Source organism: Chelonia mydas, chromosome 15 (genome assembly GCF_015237465.2).
Source record: "Chelonia mydas isolate rCheMyd1 chromosome 15, rCheMyd1.pri.v2, whole genome shotgun sequence".
Lineage (NCBI taxonomy): Eukaryota > Metazoa > Chordata > Testudines > Cheloniidae > Chelonia > Chelonia mydas.
This window is the reverse complement of record NC_057856.1, coordinates 24,345,307-24,362,799: the sequence shown is the minus strand read 5'-3', so window position 1 is coordinate 24,362,799 and position 17,493 is coordinate 24,345,307. Positions and strand designations below refer to the sequence as shown.

Below are 17,493 nucleotides of genomic sequence, written 5' to 3'. Positions count from 1 at the left end.
CAATGGTTTCACACAGCTGTAACTGGGATCGCAATCTGGCTACGCATCTTAACACACAGCGGCTACTCTCTCCTTCCTATCTCCTTTTCTCTCACTGAGTAGCACGTATGCGTCCGAGACCTGGTCATTGTGTCCCACAGGAGCCCCCAACCTAGCCAGAAAATACCAAGGGCCAAAGGACAAACGCCCCCTTTCTCATTATAAGCTGTCAGCTGAAGCCTGGGCTCCATGATTTTCACCCAGTAAAATTCTCAGGGACGAAAAACTTCCCTTTGGACTTGGGAACGTCAGAAGCTGTGTCACTGTTTGCCGGGAAATATCTGTGGTGCTTGGAGTGGGCTGCGGCGGGCTGCTTACCATTTTTAGTTTGTGCTGCTGTAGGATCTCATCCAGGTTCTGTCTTTTTTTGTAGTTGAAATAGAAGTTTTTGCACTGCGACACAGTCTTGGAGCCCACCATCCTGGCAATGGCCGACCAGTTCCGCCCATGTTCAAGGAGACCTGCAACCAGGAAAATAAAATCAGAGGGGGCAAAACAAGATCAACGCTCTCAAGGGTGGGGCGGTGCACGAAGGCTGGGTCACGCCCCATGGACAAACCAAACTCTGCTGGGACAATATGGTCTCATACTGCGAGACTTCCGTGGCCAAGAGGATGAGCGAGAGGCTCCTGTTTTTCTTTCCAGGTGAAAAGTAGTAGAGCAGCAGTCTTGGGGAACAAGGTGTGCTGTAGCAGCATCTACCAACGACGCTGACAGCTCTGAGGGTTTGAGGCCAGACCACGCTGTTATGGCCTGTTGGGGGCAGGACAGTCACAGCACCCCACAAGGGAGTGACCAGAAGCCTGTTGCTCTACCCCTTGGGAAGGTGAAAGCACATACCCTCCTCCCGGATGGCTGTAGTTGTGCCTGATCCCTACCCGGGGGGGGGCTAACGGGGATGGGGAAAGGCTCTTTGCACCCTCCACTATCAGAGAGACAGAGCTTTCGAGAGCTGGAGCCCACAGGCTCGGATGGGCTGGAGGCACATGCAGAGACGGCCAGGAGGGGTCCAAACACAGGAGCCGAGACGTAAGTGCAGTGATGTATTCACCCAGGCAACTCCACTACTGGAAGGAGGAGTGTGTGGAGGGGGGGAGGAGGAGATCATCAGTGCTAATCGTGGGCTCACATGCAGAAGCTTTCCAGGTCAGGCATCAAGCCAGGGGCTGACAAGTGACTTACCTAAAGTCACACAGGGAGTTCCTGGTGGAGCAGGGAACTGAACCCAGGTCTCCTGATTCCCCAGCTATTGCCCTAACCACTGGACCACCCTTCCTCTGAGCAATGCTACCGCACGGCTCTGCTTCATACACACACTATATGCAATAGACACAGGTCCAGCCAATACAATACAGAGGGATATTCACACACAAAAATATGCCTGCCACAGGCACTGTGGAGAGAGATATGCTAACGCTGCTACTAGAAACCAGAGGCCAGTGGAACCAAGGAGGGAGAAACCTGGATCGTGAAAGATCTAGAAACCTGGGGCACTGCCAAAGATTTAGTTACACGTCTGGCACTGGGAGGAGGCCAAACACAGTGAAAGCAGGGAAATTACCAGCCTTCCCTTGGGATGCAGAGGCCAGCTGAGCTCACAGTGTATAAAGGTGCGGGGAGCAAGAGAATCCACACCAGCTCGAGGTGGGGGTGCCAGGGGCCATTCACTTAATGAGCGCCCTGCAGCCCTGAGCAGACCATCACAGCCACTGTATTGCCCATTGGGACCGTGCAGCTGAACCAGGATGCTACCCTCTTACAAATCCGTGTCCTTCCCTGGATTACCTGTCTGGGGACTTGGTTTGCGCAACGGCCTCAAAGCCGCATCGAGCTGGAAGCTCTGAATCACGGGCATGTGGCCCCTTTAAGGTTTCCCCTGCCTGCATGTAAATAAGCCAGCCTGACCCCACTGCTCCCTCTGACCCACTGAGATGTCCATGAGACCCTGGCGTCTCCCCCTCTGCCAGGCTGGGCTGGGGCTGGCCTGCTAGGTAGCTGCCATCAGGTTGCCCACAAGCCCTGGGGATGAGACGTTGCACAGCTCCAGCTGGCTCCACACCGACTGTCAGGTGGGACCGTGACCGGCTGGCCCTTGCGTCGGTCCACGTTCCTTTGCCTTTTGCCTGCCGCTTGCCACGTTCTTTCTAACACGCTTGGCGAAGACAGGCTATCGCAAGTCCCATGAAAAGCAACATTTTAAGGACACACGAAGCACCCAAAACGAACTGAAAAAAGCTGTCTTGCCCATTGTGCCTGGCCCCTCTGGCGCAGAGCCTGACACCATGCTGGGGTTCCCTTGGTGCGAAGAATGCCACTGACACAGACCCTCCTGCAGCACTGGAGGGTCTTCCTTGAAGGTCCCCCATCCCCATACTGGTCAGGCCTTAGCCTGAGAGCCCTGACGAGATCAAAGGCAGAGTCCTCGTTCATGGTACAGGGAAGCCCTTGGCACGTCCTTAGGACCCGCACTATACTTCCCTTTAAAAGTGCTCTAGCAACGAACAAATGAACCCACAAACACCGGCTTTGTTTATGTGTAGGGCCCACTCTAAAAAGGCTGCCTTGGTTCTGTGAATCTGAAGGTTGACAAATAAAACACCCTAGCACCAGCACACACAGCTCAAGCAGCAGTGCCCCCCTGGGATCAGAGCAGGGGCTGGGAGAGCAGGAATTGGCACCCCGGGTCCGGGTAGGTGGGTGAGCTGTGTAGCTGCAGAACCAGCAGTCCCAGCTTTAAATACCCCCAGAGGGCCGGGGCACAGGGAGAGTAGTGATCCCCAAATCCCACCCACCACCCCCATGCAGCAGAAGCACACCAGCTGCATGGCAGATGAGGGCCCTACACAGGCTAGGAGAGAGGGGCGTGGGATTTGCCCCAAAGAGATGCCAACCAGTACCCGGGCCAACCGGCCCTTGGATAAACACCCATCCGGCTCTGGGTGAACCCAAGCACAGCCAGGAACGAAGAGCGACAGTTCCAGGAGTGCCCATATCCTGCAGCCCTGACTGTGCTGTATGTATTAGACCTGTCGTGCACAGCAGAGTGGGGGCAACAGAAGAGTCGGGCTTGAGCTTTAGCTCCACAACTCCCGACGTTGATCCATTGAAAGCCACGACCTCGGCTGCTGCTGCTTTCGACTGGGACCTCTCGAATCCATCTTGCCACCAACCTTGAGAGACACTAGCCTGCGAGATCCCTCCCCCCCAGGGATGGCTACACAAGGCAGGGGAAAGCAGGCCTGCCCCATGCACTGCGATTCATCATCACTTCCAGAATGAACGAATGAATCAATCCATTCCCTCTTTGCTACTTGGAGGGCTTAATCCCCAGGGTAACAGACTGGGCCGGAACTGTAAGCTACATCTCGGGCAAGGGCCTTGAATAGTAACAACGGCTCCTGCATCCACAACCGGTGACACTCTCTGTACGATTGCGTTGTCCTCCAAGACGACTGGGCTGCACGGTGTGGGGCAGAAAGGTGTGCTAATTGCAATGGCTGTCACTGTGCTGGGAAGGGTCTCACCCCAAGGTCCATCCGTGCCCACTCTATTTCCAAGTGCAGCTTGACCTTGTCTTGCAGCACGGAACAAGTCTCTCAGCTGCCCTTTCATTCGTCAGGTGCGCTGCGCCCAGCGGTTTTGCAGGGCCACTTCCCAATCACCAGACTGCGCTGAAGCCCGTTCAATTTAAAGTCACCTGCTCCAGCGGCCCCACGAGGCCCAGCTCCTTGGGAAGCTCGGCACCCTTCCCCTCGCCTCCTGGGGACAGCGTGCGGTGTGCCCGCTCTCCACACATGCAATTGGCGCGGGCCTGGAGGCAAGCATCCAGCTGGCAGGAGGGGAGCCGCGCAGGTGTCTGTGGCTATCTCACGAGGAGGAGGCTGCATGTTTCCAAAGCACAGACAGACCTTCCCTCTGCAAGATTAAACCAGTGCGTACAGATGCCCTTATCTTTGCAGGCAAGAGAACAAAACAGCAACACCTGCTTCCCAAAACTATAATTATCTGTACTCTCAGGGCGGGAGCAGCCAGCAGCTGCCCTGGGTCTTGCTGGTGAATAGGCCACTCGCCAGACACAACCAGGGCTCTGCTGAGCAACGTCACGACAGTGCTCCCTTCCACCCCACCCCACCGCCCCCCCGACGCACTCTTCGCTGCCCCTCCCCCCATCTCTATCACACGAGCCTGCCACACGTAGGTCTGTCTCTCACAAAACGCACACTCATTTAGCACCGCCACTGAAACTATGACTAACCAGCCGACCAGATCCTAATCAGTCCTGCGTTGACTGGCGAGGAGGAGAGGATAGGTGTGTGCACAAGCGTGCACACGCGCGCACACTCGCTCGCGCGCTCTCTCCCCATCCTTAACGTTCACCCCAGAAGCTCAGCATTTCATTACTGCCCTATGGCTGTACTTACATTCTCCGAGTCTAGCTTCGCCTACCAGAAAATCAGCTCCGAGCATGCGGCAGGCAGATCAGAATAAACAGGGAGAGCACTTCTTCAAAGCCCTGCACGGCAGAGCAGTTTGTTACCAAGCGCCGGGAGTTCTTGACTCACATCCTCCCCGCTCATTTTGTTTTCACTCCCTCGCAGCAGCCAAAGAAAGGGAAGGAAGGAGCGGAAAAAAAAAAAAAAAAAAAAAGCTGATTCTTTAAATCCTGGGGGCTCCGGCACTTAGGAGCCCTCGGTAGCAAGAGCAGCTACTGCGCGGTAACTTAAAACCAGGTCTTAAAAGCAGAAGGCGCCTGACCCTGACGCAAGAAGTTGCCTTGAACACATGCTCTGTCCTCAGTGCTCTCTGCCCCACTGGGGCTGGCGAGAGGCACCCTGGGCACTCCTCAGGCTCAGCTCCTCCGAGCTTTCCAGCAGTCTCGAGCGGCGTTTGTTAAGGTGGACTGAAGTGGCTTTGCCCCCCCGGCCCCGGTCTCACCTCCTCGCTCAGCGGTACGGGGAGGAGAGCCTGTGCAGTTTCAAGAGATGCCCAACACTGCCAAAAAAAAAATAAAAGGGGGGAGGGGGGCAGCAAAGCAGTTGAGCGCGCGCTGCAGCTTCCCTCCTGCCAGCTGCGGGCCGGGAGGAGATCGGTGCCGGGGGGGGGGGGTTGCGGCGGAGCAGCAAACAAGCTCTAATCTTTTCCTCTGGCTGACCCAGAGGCTCGGTTTGTCTGAATGTGACCTCTAGACAGAGCATTAATAACGAGCATGGCACTGACCCAAGCTGACAAGGGGTGCGGCCAACTTGGCACCCACTTCCTTTCTCTCTCTCACTTTCTGTCTCTCTCTCTCTCTCTCATCTGAATGTCAACAGCAGGGGGAGTGAGCCAGGAAAACAAAGCTTTGCTTAATAGTTTCCTCTGCTCTGAAATGAATCAAAGAGGCTTTTCTTTGAGGAGGTGTGAGCCAGATTCGATTTCTAGTGAACCGGACCAGACCTTCCCCACACGTCTCCCCTCTGCCTCGCTTTTCAACCGAAGGTCGCGACCATCTGGCAAGGTCACAGGGCTCCCGGGAGAGGAGGTAGAGAAAACAAACAGAGCGCAGAGATAACGCTGGACCAACAAGTGGTTGGATAACTTCAGCCTGTTCCAAGGGCAGGGGAGACAGGGACAGGCAGACACACCCCGAGCGTGCCGGCTGCGCAGCGAGCCCATGCAGACGGGATCGGCCAGGACATAGGCGTGGGGACAGTCTCCTCCCCGGTCTGTGGAAAGTGAGGCTGGAGTACCTGAGAAACGAAGGCAGGAAGGAAGAGGAGTGGGCAGACCTGCAAGAACACTTTAAAGCGCATTCGGATGCTGGCGCGTGAGAGACAGAGGAAAGCAGCATTGCGGGGAGCGTGGCTTTCATTCAAGCTCTCCACGGTCACAGCCCTTCTCGATTATTTCTCCCCCGACTCTCCAGCATGGCTGCCCTCGCCCCACCCAGGTCTCGCCTCTCAGAACAACGCATGAGCGAGCCCACAAAAAGGTCCCTTAACGGGCTCTCGACTGGATTAACAGATCATGGTTACACTTAAAAAAATGATCTCATCCCAAAAGCGACACCCTAGTGCGACACCCCTCCCAAGACCCCTCTGACCCCCTCTCCCTTCACGTTCTTCCTTTAACCATTTCCTACCGCTGATGGAGACCCGTCCCGGGTTTGCAAGCACAGCAGCCTGCCCAGTGAGCATGGCAGCTGAGGGGACGGGGTGTTACTGGGAAGGGGCTGGGATTCTCCGACCACAACTAGCATTACAGAGGCAGTGTGTACAGAACTTAAGTTTAAGCCACCCCCTCCAACAGCAGTCCGAAAGGTATACAAGTTTGGACACGCTGCTCTGAAAAAACACAAGCCAAACTAACCTGCAGATCGCACAGTGCTTTACCAAGTGTGTGACTGTATATAACATTAGCAGCCCTGTTTTGCAGGTAGGGAAACTGAGGCACAAAGCAAATCCCAGTAGGTCCCTGAGCACATCAGTGGCAGAGCCTGGAACAGAACACAGGACTCCCAGTTCCAGGCCAATGAGAGTAGCAGGGTCTTCTCTGTGCAGCACGCAGCAAACATATGGTATGGCAGTTCCTCCAAAAGGTGTTTACGGAGGGCCAGCAATACTATCGGTAAACGCCAGCTCTCGCTAGCTGTGATCTGCGCCATCTGGGCTAGTCTTCCTCAGAAACCAGCCTGGGGATCCAGATTGTTCCTATGAGCTTCTGGCTCATGCCAAGTCTATCAGTTCGAGCGTCTGTAAGATGTTCTGCTGATGCGAAGGAGACTCGCAACGAAACTCTCTCCATGCCCACAAGAGAATCTCCCGCTCCGAGCTAAGAGAAGGGTGCTCACAGCCGGGGGCCATTTTCGTGGCCGCTGCGTGATCTCACTGCACGGTGCAGTGCCGCGAACCGAGCAGGTCTGACATGGTTTGCTGCAGACTCCCCTGGCTGCAATGGCCAAGGAACTCCCCTTTAGCGTGGTCTCCCTCCTCTCCTCTTGAGAGCAGCTTGCAGGAGATGAGCCCATGTTCACCCCATGTCTCCCCTTATTGAGGGGCTCTCTGGGACATCAGCCATGTTCACGCTTCACCGTGGTTTTTATGAACCCTCCACATCTTCCCCAACCCAGGTTAGCCTCCTTGTTACAGCCCATCAGTGAGCGAGACCCCCTGGTGATTCAGCTACATCGGCCTACTCCATTCGCTTCAGTCTCAGAACTCTAGAGCGGCCCACTCCACGGCTGGCAGGATTCACGTCTTCCTCCCGCTGAACTCAGACCTCGCTGCCCTCTCGGTGCCACGCGGCCCGTCTGAGGGAAAGGCAGCGTCCGTCTGCAAGCCTTTAGCAGGAGCCAGTTTTCCCCTCTGACGTCCATAATCCAAGAGGGACTTTTACCATCTTTTGGGGGAAACGTGGCTCCTCCTTGCCAGGGTTCCTCCCAAAGAACGGAGGCAGCGAGAAGCCGCTGCTGGAGTGCAATCTGGCTGTTTCGTCACCTGCTTGAGGTGCTATTCCTGCTCCCTTACTGGTAAAAGAAAAATCTGTTCGAAACTCAACCGTAGGCGGGAAATTACAGTCATTACCAACCCGCTCCCTTGACAGGTCTTTGTATTTCATGTGCTGACGCTCCCTGAGCTGACCCTGGGGTGCCTCTGCTACCTCGTGAAGAAACACGACACATGCCATGACAGAGAGACCAGCGTGAGACAGAGAGAGCAGCTCCGCAGGGCACTGCCACCCCTCTCAGGTGGCTACACAACACCGGGATAAACCACAACGGGGCCTGACTGACCCCTGGGTGGGACAGGATCTGGATTTAGGCAAGCGCGGAGCCAGGGCCCAACTCTGCAGCTTGGCTGTTACTGTAAATAGCTGAACCAACCTCTCCCACCTGAACTTGCTTCTGGACTGACGGATGTGAACAGCGCAGCCACCCACTGTCCTCCGAGTATGCCCTCACCTGTGTCAATCCACTGCTTGCCATGTGTTTGAACAGGAGCGGAGGAGGCCCAAAGTGGGACAGACCCCTTAGCCCTAGGCTTGCAGAGCCAGCACAGTTCACACGACTGAAAATGGCCAAAGCTTATTTTTGTTCCTGAAGTCAGCAGATCTAAGCCCCAGTGATGCACAGGGAGGAAAAGCTGCTGAATAAGAAGGTGCCAGCATTACATAGTCCCTTTGCAAAGTAAAACCACATGTTAAAGCTTTGGGGAAAGCCCTGAGCTGCATCTAGAGTGGTCACTAGCTCTTCAATAAATCCCCCGAACCTAGCAGCGAGCTAAGCATTCCCAGCTCCGGGGCGTGAGAGCATGAGCAAGGATAAACCATCCTGCAGTGAAAACTTCATCCAAACTGCGCAGCCTCAGGTCCAAGCCAATGGGAGTGGATTCGCTCTCTACCCACCACCCAGTCCAAAAGCAAGTGGGGTAACTCCTGGAGCAACTACAGCTAATCAAAACTGCCTGCTTGTACCTTTGAATCACAGTCGCAATGGAAGAAGCCGATGATATCAGAACACACGGCCCCATAATTACATCAATCGCTGTACATTTTGGCAGACTATCCAATCAAAGTTTATTACAAAATAAAAGTGTCGTTAAACAAGAACTTCACCCGTACAAGGTTCTCGTTCCTCTAGTTAACTTTAATAATATGGTATTCCCCACTGTTGTCTCACCCTATGTCCGTAATACCTCCTTCTCCTACTTAAAATCTCTCCGTTCAGCATCGCTATGCAAGTGCTGTCGAATATGCTCACCCAGATTGCAATCAGGAGAGATTATTCAACTACACTGCTTTACTGCCCCAAACCAAGTTCCCTGGCATACGTGCTGCTGGGCTTGACCCTTACAGCCATCAGCTGGAAGGATCAAACTGGGACTGACGTCTGAGGTTCTTTTCGAATGTTCAGAATGCCAACCAGCTGCAGGCTAAAAAAAATAATCCAGCCCCAAGCTTTGGAAGTGCCGGTTAAACGCATTCAAACTCGCTGGGTGCACTCAACAGGAAAATGCCTTGTGAAGCTGGCTGGGGTCTGGCAAGATGGGAATTTAGCTTCCCTGCAGACACCTGAGACGGAAACCTCACTACTTCCCAGGCCACTGCATGGGGGAAACATCATGTAAGTGGCCAGGTGAAGCGGGGTGGGGTGGGGGGAGCCCCACACTCCCGTGGACTGATCCAACCCTGCGTAGGCTGGAGCGCTGCCTGCTGCCTTTCTATGCAAATTGGGCAGGTACTGGGGCGACTGGATGCCCCCTCCCCAAAGTCCCATCCTCCATGCTGGCTTAGGTGGGTGGCTACCAAGACTGTTCCTTTCAGCACAGCCCCACCGTGTAGCCTACATGGCTCTTCTACAGTAAAATCAGAAAGAGGGGGCTGCTCAAAGGGATCCTTACAGCAGAAATCCACTGACCGGCAGCTGCTAATCCCAGCAGCTGGAGCTCAGCCAGGCAGCCTGACTGAAGTCTATCTCGTGACAAGTCTAGAGAGAGTAATGCTTGGCCGTACACAAGACTGGCCCAGGGGTTTATAGAGGGTCCGAATGGCTCAAATGAGAACAAGCCAAACATTTCGGTGTATTCGTATTCGACACAAACTGAGTCCGGGACGCTGCAGGCACGTGAGAGGCCAGAGGCTATGCTCTAGGTGCCTCCTGCAGGGACTTTTCCCCAGCTGATCGAACACCTGCCAGCAGGTCTGTCTGCGTTTGCTGTCCCCAAATGAAGCTCGTTTCCATTTGAAGCTGCACATCTACACTACTCGCAGGCCAGAAGAAAGGGAGCAAGCTGAGAGGGCTGCACTCCGCACGGGCTGGGAACTCAACCGCAGATCAACAGGACATGACTTTGGAAAAAATTAAACAGCAGAAATCTTGGCACAGGAGCCCGACAAATGAGGGGGAAGTGGCAAGGGGAGCCTGCTACACTCAGCACATTTACACAACGGTCTCAGCGACGGGCTCTCTCTCTCTCTCTCTCTCTCGGCCGCAGGACACAAAACAAACCTCCTCTGGCGAGCAGCCTCGCCCCGGTTAAAGGGACAGCCCTGTCTCAGGGTTCAGCAGGAGAATCCCCATCTGCGACTGCGCTTCGGGGGCCTGGGGGCTCTCGGCCGATGACGTGCCAGTGGCAGTCGCTTTACGAACAGCAGCAGATCCTCCAAAGGAGGCGGCAGAGATCAGAAACTCTGACTTGCCATTAGTGGGCGACTGCATTTGTGCAATTATGGGCTGGGGGGGGTTATCTTCTACTCTCTTCACACATGGGAGTCCCCCCGCATGGGCATCAGGGTACATGCCTTTTACCGGTGTGGGGCCACGTGTGTATCACGAACACATGGAAAGTGACCCCAAATTCGGGGTCGGGAAGGAATTTTCCCCCAGGTCAGATTGGCAAAGACCTTAGGGGCAGAGGGTTGCCTTCCTCTGCATGGGTCATGGATTACCTGCTGGGCTCGGCTGGGCATATCTCACAAACAATTTCCTGCCACTGCAGGGACCTTGGGCACTGGTCACGTTGGTCCCTCCAGGTCTTCTGCCTGTGGCACACAATAGTTCAGTCTCCTGACGCTAAAATACTCTGGTCTAATTCTGGCTGTTGGACTTGGTGTGGAGGTGGGTGGGTGGGTGGTGTTCGATGGCCTGTGATATGTAGGTGGTCAGACTAGATGATCCCTTCCAGTCTTTAACTCCGTGACACAGAGCTAAACCCCAGCTATCTAGCCCAGGCCTGCAAACCACCAACTGCTCTCCCAGTTCGACACCGACACGAGTTCTAGCCATGCAGCCATCTCCTGTAGCGACCTCGCTTCAGCACAGAGCCTGGACAATGCTACAACACCTTGTCCTGCCATGACACAAATCAGTCACGTATGACTCCTGGAGCAAGCGCTGACAAAATCCCCAAACTTGCTGCCAACTTTGTAGCTTTTTACCAAAACAAACACAAAAGCACTTTTCTCAGACTATACAGGTCCTCGCTCCTGCTCGCCTAAACTGAGCATAAATCAGGAGTCACTTCACTGAAGTCAATGGGTTTACACAGTGGGTGAAAGCAGTGTAAAGAAGAGCAGAATCAGGCCCCCAAGATTCAGTGTGGTAACACACTCATGCTGTCTGTGCTGGGCGAGTACCATCTAACACCACAGACTGGCTTCTTTTCCAGACCATCAGAACTGGCAGATGGGGGGAAAAACTGTATTGTATATTACCTTTTTTGGCCGTTTCCATTTCTTCCTCTGTCCAGCGGGAACTTTCATTCATCTCCAAAGAAGCTGAAAAATAAAGAGACAGAACCAAGCGGTCACGGCGAGAGGTATTTAAACGTACGAAACACAGCAACTGAGCCCGAAAATCTCAGGAGGGTGACTAGCGCCCAAATGCCAGCCATTCCGATCAGAATACACTGTACACGGAGAGCGCCTTTCATCTGAGCATCCCAAAGTGCTTCACAAGCCTCCGTGCCAGGCTTAGATAAGGGGAGGTGCCAGGCCCAATATCGCCGAGCCAGCATAGTGTTCGGCACACTGATGGAAGGTCTGAGCGGAAGGTAGCTTTGGGCTGGGAAAACCAAGCCAGCCCCGTTAGGGAAACTGTGTTTTGCCAGTGATATGATGGTCCCACTCGCCCTGGTCTTGCAGAAAAAAGGTGTGACGCAGTTACTGATTTTAGTCTAATCGTGTGGAGAGGTGTCGTCGGTGCGGTGGCAAGAGCTGAGAACTCAGCCCGGATGCAGGGATGTGGTCATCTCAACAATACTGATCAACCCCCGGGGAGCAGAGAGTCAGTAGGGGGAGCCAGTCGTCAGCAAATCTGATGCACTCAGAGAGATGGTGCAATGCCCAGGCGATCAGAGATTTCCAGAGATTCTGCATGCAGCACCTTGGGCTACCTCTGAGTCACTTTCACACCCAACGAGAACCTCAGAGCAACAGCGACTCTCCGGAAGCCTGGATGTGACTGTGCCCTCCAACCAGCACAGTAAGAGATGGGTGCCAGCTATGCCCAGCATTCACTTATATTCTCCACCCCCATGCTCCATGCCCTGGACATTGTGGGCCTGAGTAATGTATTCACTTTGAAATAATCCTGCTGGCAGCCTGGCACATGTGAGCAAACCCGACAACAACAAACCAGTATGTGAGTCAGAGACAGACAGCCCCCAATAAGAAAACAGATTTCCGTTTCAGCTGCCAACAGGCGGAGCATTATTTCAACACTGAGGAGAGAGGTTTTGACCATGTTCTTTTAAAATGGAAACTAGGCCAACAGGCTAGGTTAAAGGACACGAGTGGGGAGGAGAAGCAGCATCTCCAAGCTTGTAAAGGCTCTGGGGCTCTGGAGGGGGAAGAGTACAGCTCTGATGCCCACAACGTGTTAGGTACCAGGGCCTGGGAGTGAGAAAAATGCATCTTCTTCATAGCTGACTGCACCAGATTGCAGGTGTCACCTCGTGGAAGTCACTGCAGGTCATTTCCTCCATTAGAAATATAGTCCCCACAGAGATCCAGCCAGCACATGTTAGCTCAGCTGGCAGAACAAAATCAATACCTGTGAATTTTCTTTCCCCCTCCATGGGCAAATTAGGGCTTCAAGATTTATTTGCTTTAAGTATCCCAAACACACTTGACTAGGCATTTAATTGCGTTTTAATAAGATTGTTAGTGTATGTTAAATAAATGTCAGATAAATGGCCTACTGGGTTTGATTAATGATATTTATGGAGGTTGAGCAGTTACGTAACAGATGTCTACCGGGAGCTGCAGCGTGCTGCAGCTAAACCACAGTATGGGGTTTGTTTGTTTTTTAATGTTCAATGGGTATTTAACATGCGGTAACTGTCTTTGCCAACCTAAATTAAATCACTCCTGGGGAGACACAAAGTGTAACCGATTGCTTTGGCAGGCCAGTGACATCAGCCCATTTCCTTTGGTCACTTTACTATTGTCAGCAGTCTTTTCTCCCCACTTGAGATTCCATTGGAGACCTCTGGAGGAAACATGCTACCTAAATGACTGGGATTATTCCCGATCGCTATTGGCATAATGCCTCCATGCTAGCACTATACCCACAAAGACAGTCATTGCCCTGGAGAGCTCAGTCAAGGGTTTAGTCAATACTCAGCAGATGAATCAACGGACATTTACAGACATAATTTATACTAATAAAGACACCGCATTCAGTAAGGAAATTCTCGAATAGACAGAAGGCAGGTCACCCCTAAAATGTTTTTAATTGTCTTGCATGGATCAATGTTTCTTTAGTATTTGCTATAGGGAATCAGGCAAATACTGCAGTCGGTTTATCAAAGACAGCCCTGGATAGTTCCCAAGGGCAACCACCATCTTTCTGTCAGTCATAGAAGGGAGGGAAAGACACACACCATCTACCATCGCCTGGATATGGCACTTTTCAACACTCAGAAGTCCCCATGTGGCTGGCAGTGGAAGCTATCACCTTTGTATGGGTCTCAGCTGCATGCAGGATCCTTGTCTCCTGCCATTCCAAACTAAGGGCTACGCTATCCGTCTGCCCCTGCATTTTAGGGTGAGATCGGTTTAACTTCTCTCTCTCGTTTCTGACGACACCACGGGCACCACCCTGACAGCCTGAGATGCCCTAAAGTCTCAGGAAACATAACGGCATGTTCAGGATGTTCCGGGGTTGTCATATTGGGTCCTCTCATTTGAAATCACTGCACACGTGTTTGCACAGCAGGGAGGTTGGCTGAAACGGGGCAGGGAATCAGAGCTGCGTCGAACAGGCTAGCCCAACAAGCAAAGTCCCAAGCACAGACCGCGTGGGACAGAAAGTATTAGGAGTAAGTGATGTGCTGAGGATCTCCTACTCTGGAAGAAACATGGCATCACTGGCTACAGGTAGAGAGTTGTCCCAGCCTTCCCTTCACTGAGCCATCATCTGTGGTACCCACAAAGGCAAGGAAGGCAAAGCCTGGATTTCCAACACCACGGTCACTGCAACAAGCTGCGTCAGAGCCGTCGCTCATCCTTACTGCTTCCGAGCCCAGGCGCGATATAAACTGGAGGGAGTGAGGGCCAGGGCAGGGAGGGAGAATGAGCGAGTGACTCCAAGCGAGGCCCCCAGGCAGGTACAGCTCTCACGGACAGTCTGAGCCCGCCTCAGGACGCATGGTAAAACACTCCACCAGCCAGACTCCCAAGGATGGCCTCGCACTCCATAGCCACCGGCAACAGAGAGATGCCTGCATGAAGATCACACGGCTTTGCTGAAAATGGCACGATTCCCTTTGCCTTTCTTCAGCGCTTTCCAGCTGAGGTTCCACGTGATGCAAACCTCACCTGGTGAGGCACAGGCCTGGCCCTTTGAGATGCCTCCTGTCCAGCTAGATGAATTCCACTGGGTAACCCTGAGGTGCTGGTAAAACATCACTCACACTCCTCAGGAGAGGAGGAATTTTAAAGAGCCAGGGCTGTAGGACAGTATTATCATCCTCCATGTCCAGATAGAGAAACTGAGGCATGGTGACTTGTCCCAGGCTGCCTAATGAATCAGTGACAAAACAGAGGCGAAACCCAGCAGGCTTTGTTCCCAGGGCCTTCCCTCCACCCAGCTGGCTGGATTGCTACAAATCCCTCCTCCCCACCTTGGGTTATGGAGGCTTTGTGCCTAGCCAGTACGTACCCAGCTCTGTGTTCTGCTGTGGAGCGGCTGCCTCCTCATGGTTGGCCTCGTTAGCCATGGAACGGGTGATGCGGCCTTTGCGCCTGCCCTGACTGTTGGCGGTTTTACGTCCTTTGGAAGTGATGGCTTCTTTCTCGTCGTTATCCTCCCCAGACGTGTCGTCATTCTTCTCCCTGCAAGAGCGGGGAAATCACTGGGTGACAGGATCTATTTCAGGAGTTTGCAACGAGGGCACTTTCCCTGACTTTGGGTGGGTTGGGGTTTTTTTGGTTTTTTTTTTTTGCAGATGGTTGCAGTTCCAAGAGCGCGCAGAGACCTGACAGAGACAGGTTTAACGCTGGGCCATTCAAATTTATCATCGCCTCCTCCTCATTTATCTTTCTGAAAGGGACCTGCTGGTAAATGTCTAGGCAGCCTGGATATAATGAAGCCAGATGTTCTCCTAAGCCAAGTATTAAGCCCATTACAGATAGCTAGCAGTCTGCCTGCCAACCTTTCCCAGCAACAAATCCGGCGTTCCCTGCTAAGCCATGCTGTGCCAAGCACTAAGACAGACACACTTATAAAACTGGTCGAATCCCTTGAGCTGGAAGATCTCACGTTGACATGAACACCGCTAAAGGTGAAGCTCTATGCTCCACTGCATCCTGATTTCTGCTTTGACTCTAGGAGGCTCAGCAATATCTTGCCACAATAAAATAAACCCTGGTCTCAAAGCTGCTTCATGGACTGATCGGCTTTATAAAGCAAGTCAGTGATTTCTTCTAGGCTCGCCAGGAATGTGGGGGAAGAGGGGAAACCTATAAATGAATAGACTCGCTCCTTTGCTAGCAGCAGGTTTAGCCTGCGCCGTGCTAGGAGAAGAGAGGGGTACACACAGCACATCCAAGGTAACCTGCAAAAGGATCACCCAGTACTGGGATCAGAGCCCAGATTCTGCTGGATGCACTTCAAAACACTGACCACTTCCCCTCCCACTCCTTCCAGTGTGGCTCTCCTGAAGGAGGGAGCATTGAGATGATGCATTCCCAGCCCAGTGCACACTATGATCCCTAGGGGTGAGGAGTGGAGAGAAAGGCGAAAACTTGCTTACTTTGTCAGTTCTTCTTTGTCGTTTTCTGCTTCCTGTTTGTCTTCCTCCTTCTCTGCCTCCTTCTCCTTTTCTTTCTCTTTTTCATCCTTCTCCTCTTGGCTGCTACGGGGCATCTGCTGCTGCTGCTGCAAAACAAGGGACAATTCAAAAAAGAAATGTTGAGGCAGATAAATCTTAGCACCTGGACTAAACCAAACAAGCGCATTTAAACTATGCTGAAGGGGCTGACCGAGAGGGGAAACAAACAACAAAGTGCTGCTTAAGCCACGGTGTGGACATCTGCAGGCCAGCGGGTCAGAAAGCTGAATGCAGAGATCAGAGCCCGTTTTGGTTCTGTGCTTAGGGGCCTGATCCAAAGCCCATTAAGGTGAATGGAAAGGCTACAGAAGCTACGAGGCTAACAATGACGCAATGCGTGTCGGGTCAAGCGACGCAAGACATCCTGCACAGGAGAAGTGAGCCTGACCCCAGATCACCTGAGGGAGAATCCGCACAGCTTGACAGACACTTCACTGAGTAGCTGTTACTCCCATTTGCCCCAAACACTGCTGGGTGTGAGGCACCCACCTGTCTTTACCCTCCTTTAAGAGAGGTTTCAGAGTAGCAGCCGTGTTAGTCTGTATTCGCAAAAAGAAAAGGAGGACTTGTGGCACCTTAGAGACTAACAAATTTATTAGTCTCTGAGGTGCCACAAGTCCTCCTCTCCTTCAAGAGAGTTTGTGCAGGAGCCCGCCCCGCTTCCAGGCATTTCATGTTACCAAACGGGAGCTTTTCTAAAACGATAATAATGATGCTGGATTCCATTTTGCAGCTGCAGGAAGACAGCACGGGGGAGGCCCGGTTCCTCAGCCCTCCTTCTGGCAAGCATCAAATGAAAGGAATTCCACAGAGACGTAGAAATTAGAGACAGAAATGATTTATTAAGCCACGCTCCTCCCCAGCTAATACAGGACTGTTTCCTACAGTACATCCACCGGGGCTTGCCCAGTGCAGCTTTCCTGGGGAGAGGATTCCACAGGCTGAAAGGAAGAAACCTCCAACTGAACTGATCCGCAGAAGGTCTGATCCCGAATGATCTGTGCGGCCTGTTTGCAGCTGCTAGGAAGGTGCTTTGTGGCAGAGACGTGCGATTTGATAGCACACCCCAGTGTTGCCTGTGAACACAGCTCTCCCGTGCACCAGCGTTCTGCGCCAAGCCAACTCTTGTGCCTCAAAGGGTTAGTGCTAAATGAGACGTGCAGAACTACTGAAACGGGCTACGGGAAGTGACAGGAAAGCATCTTGTTCTTTCAGGCCTTGATTCAGCAAAGTACTGGAGGCACGTGCTTCACTTTAAGGATCCGCTCACGACTTCAGCGCCTCTCTATTGGTGTGGGGTGGGGGTTTATATTTTATGGGATCCCAGCTCGCCACAAACCAAATGGCAACCGTCAAGAGCGAGCCCGATTCTCTGCTGCCTGCCGCCCTGCGCTGGCATCTGCGCCTGCACAACGGGAGCAGGAAGCCCAGCCGGATCAGAAGGGCAGCCTTTCACGCCTGCTGGGCACTAGTGAAAACGACAACACGAGGCGTGAAGCAGCGAAGAATCGGATGTAGTGACGAGAGAACTTTGAAAGGGTTGGAACCGCAGTTCAGAGAATACGCAATTGCTTTTCAAACCTTCCTCTGATCCGCTGGATGCTCTGTAGCCTGCAACAGGCTGTCTCAGGAGATTTCTGGG

At 53.1% G+C, this 17,493-nt stretch overlaps 1 protein-coding gene across 50 annotated transcripts in view; it reads right to left on the bottom strand.

Annotated features, from left to right (window-relative positions):
- Positions 1–17,493, bottom strand: part of NCOR2 (nuclear receptor corepressor 2) — a 397,818-nt gene that overhangs the window by 89,835 nt on the left and 290,490 nt on the right. For 42 of the 50 annotated variants that reach the window (XM_037879169.2, XM_037879168.2, XM_037879164.2 and 39 more), the window contains 4 exons: positions 15,774–15,898; positions 14,681–14,853; positions 11,230–11,292; positions 358–500 (listed from right to left, as the gene is read on the bottom strand). In XM_037879169.2, coding sequence (XP_037735097.1) covers positions 358–500; positions 11,230–11,292; positions 14,681–14,853; positions 15,774–15,898 — 504 coding nt within the window. The remainder of the gene's footprint in view (positions 1–357; positions 501–11,229; positions 11,293–14,680; positions 14,854–15,773; positions 15,899–17,493) is intronic. The other 8 variants (XM_043529104.1, XM_037879166.2, XM_043529112.1 and 5 more) reach the window with 1 other exon arrangement.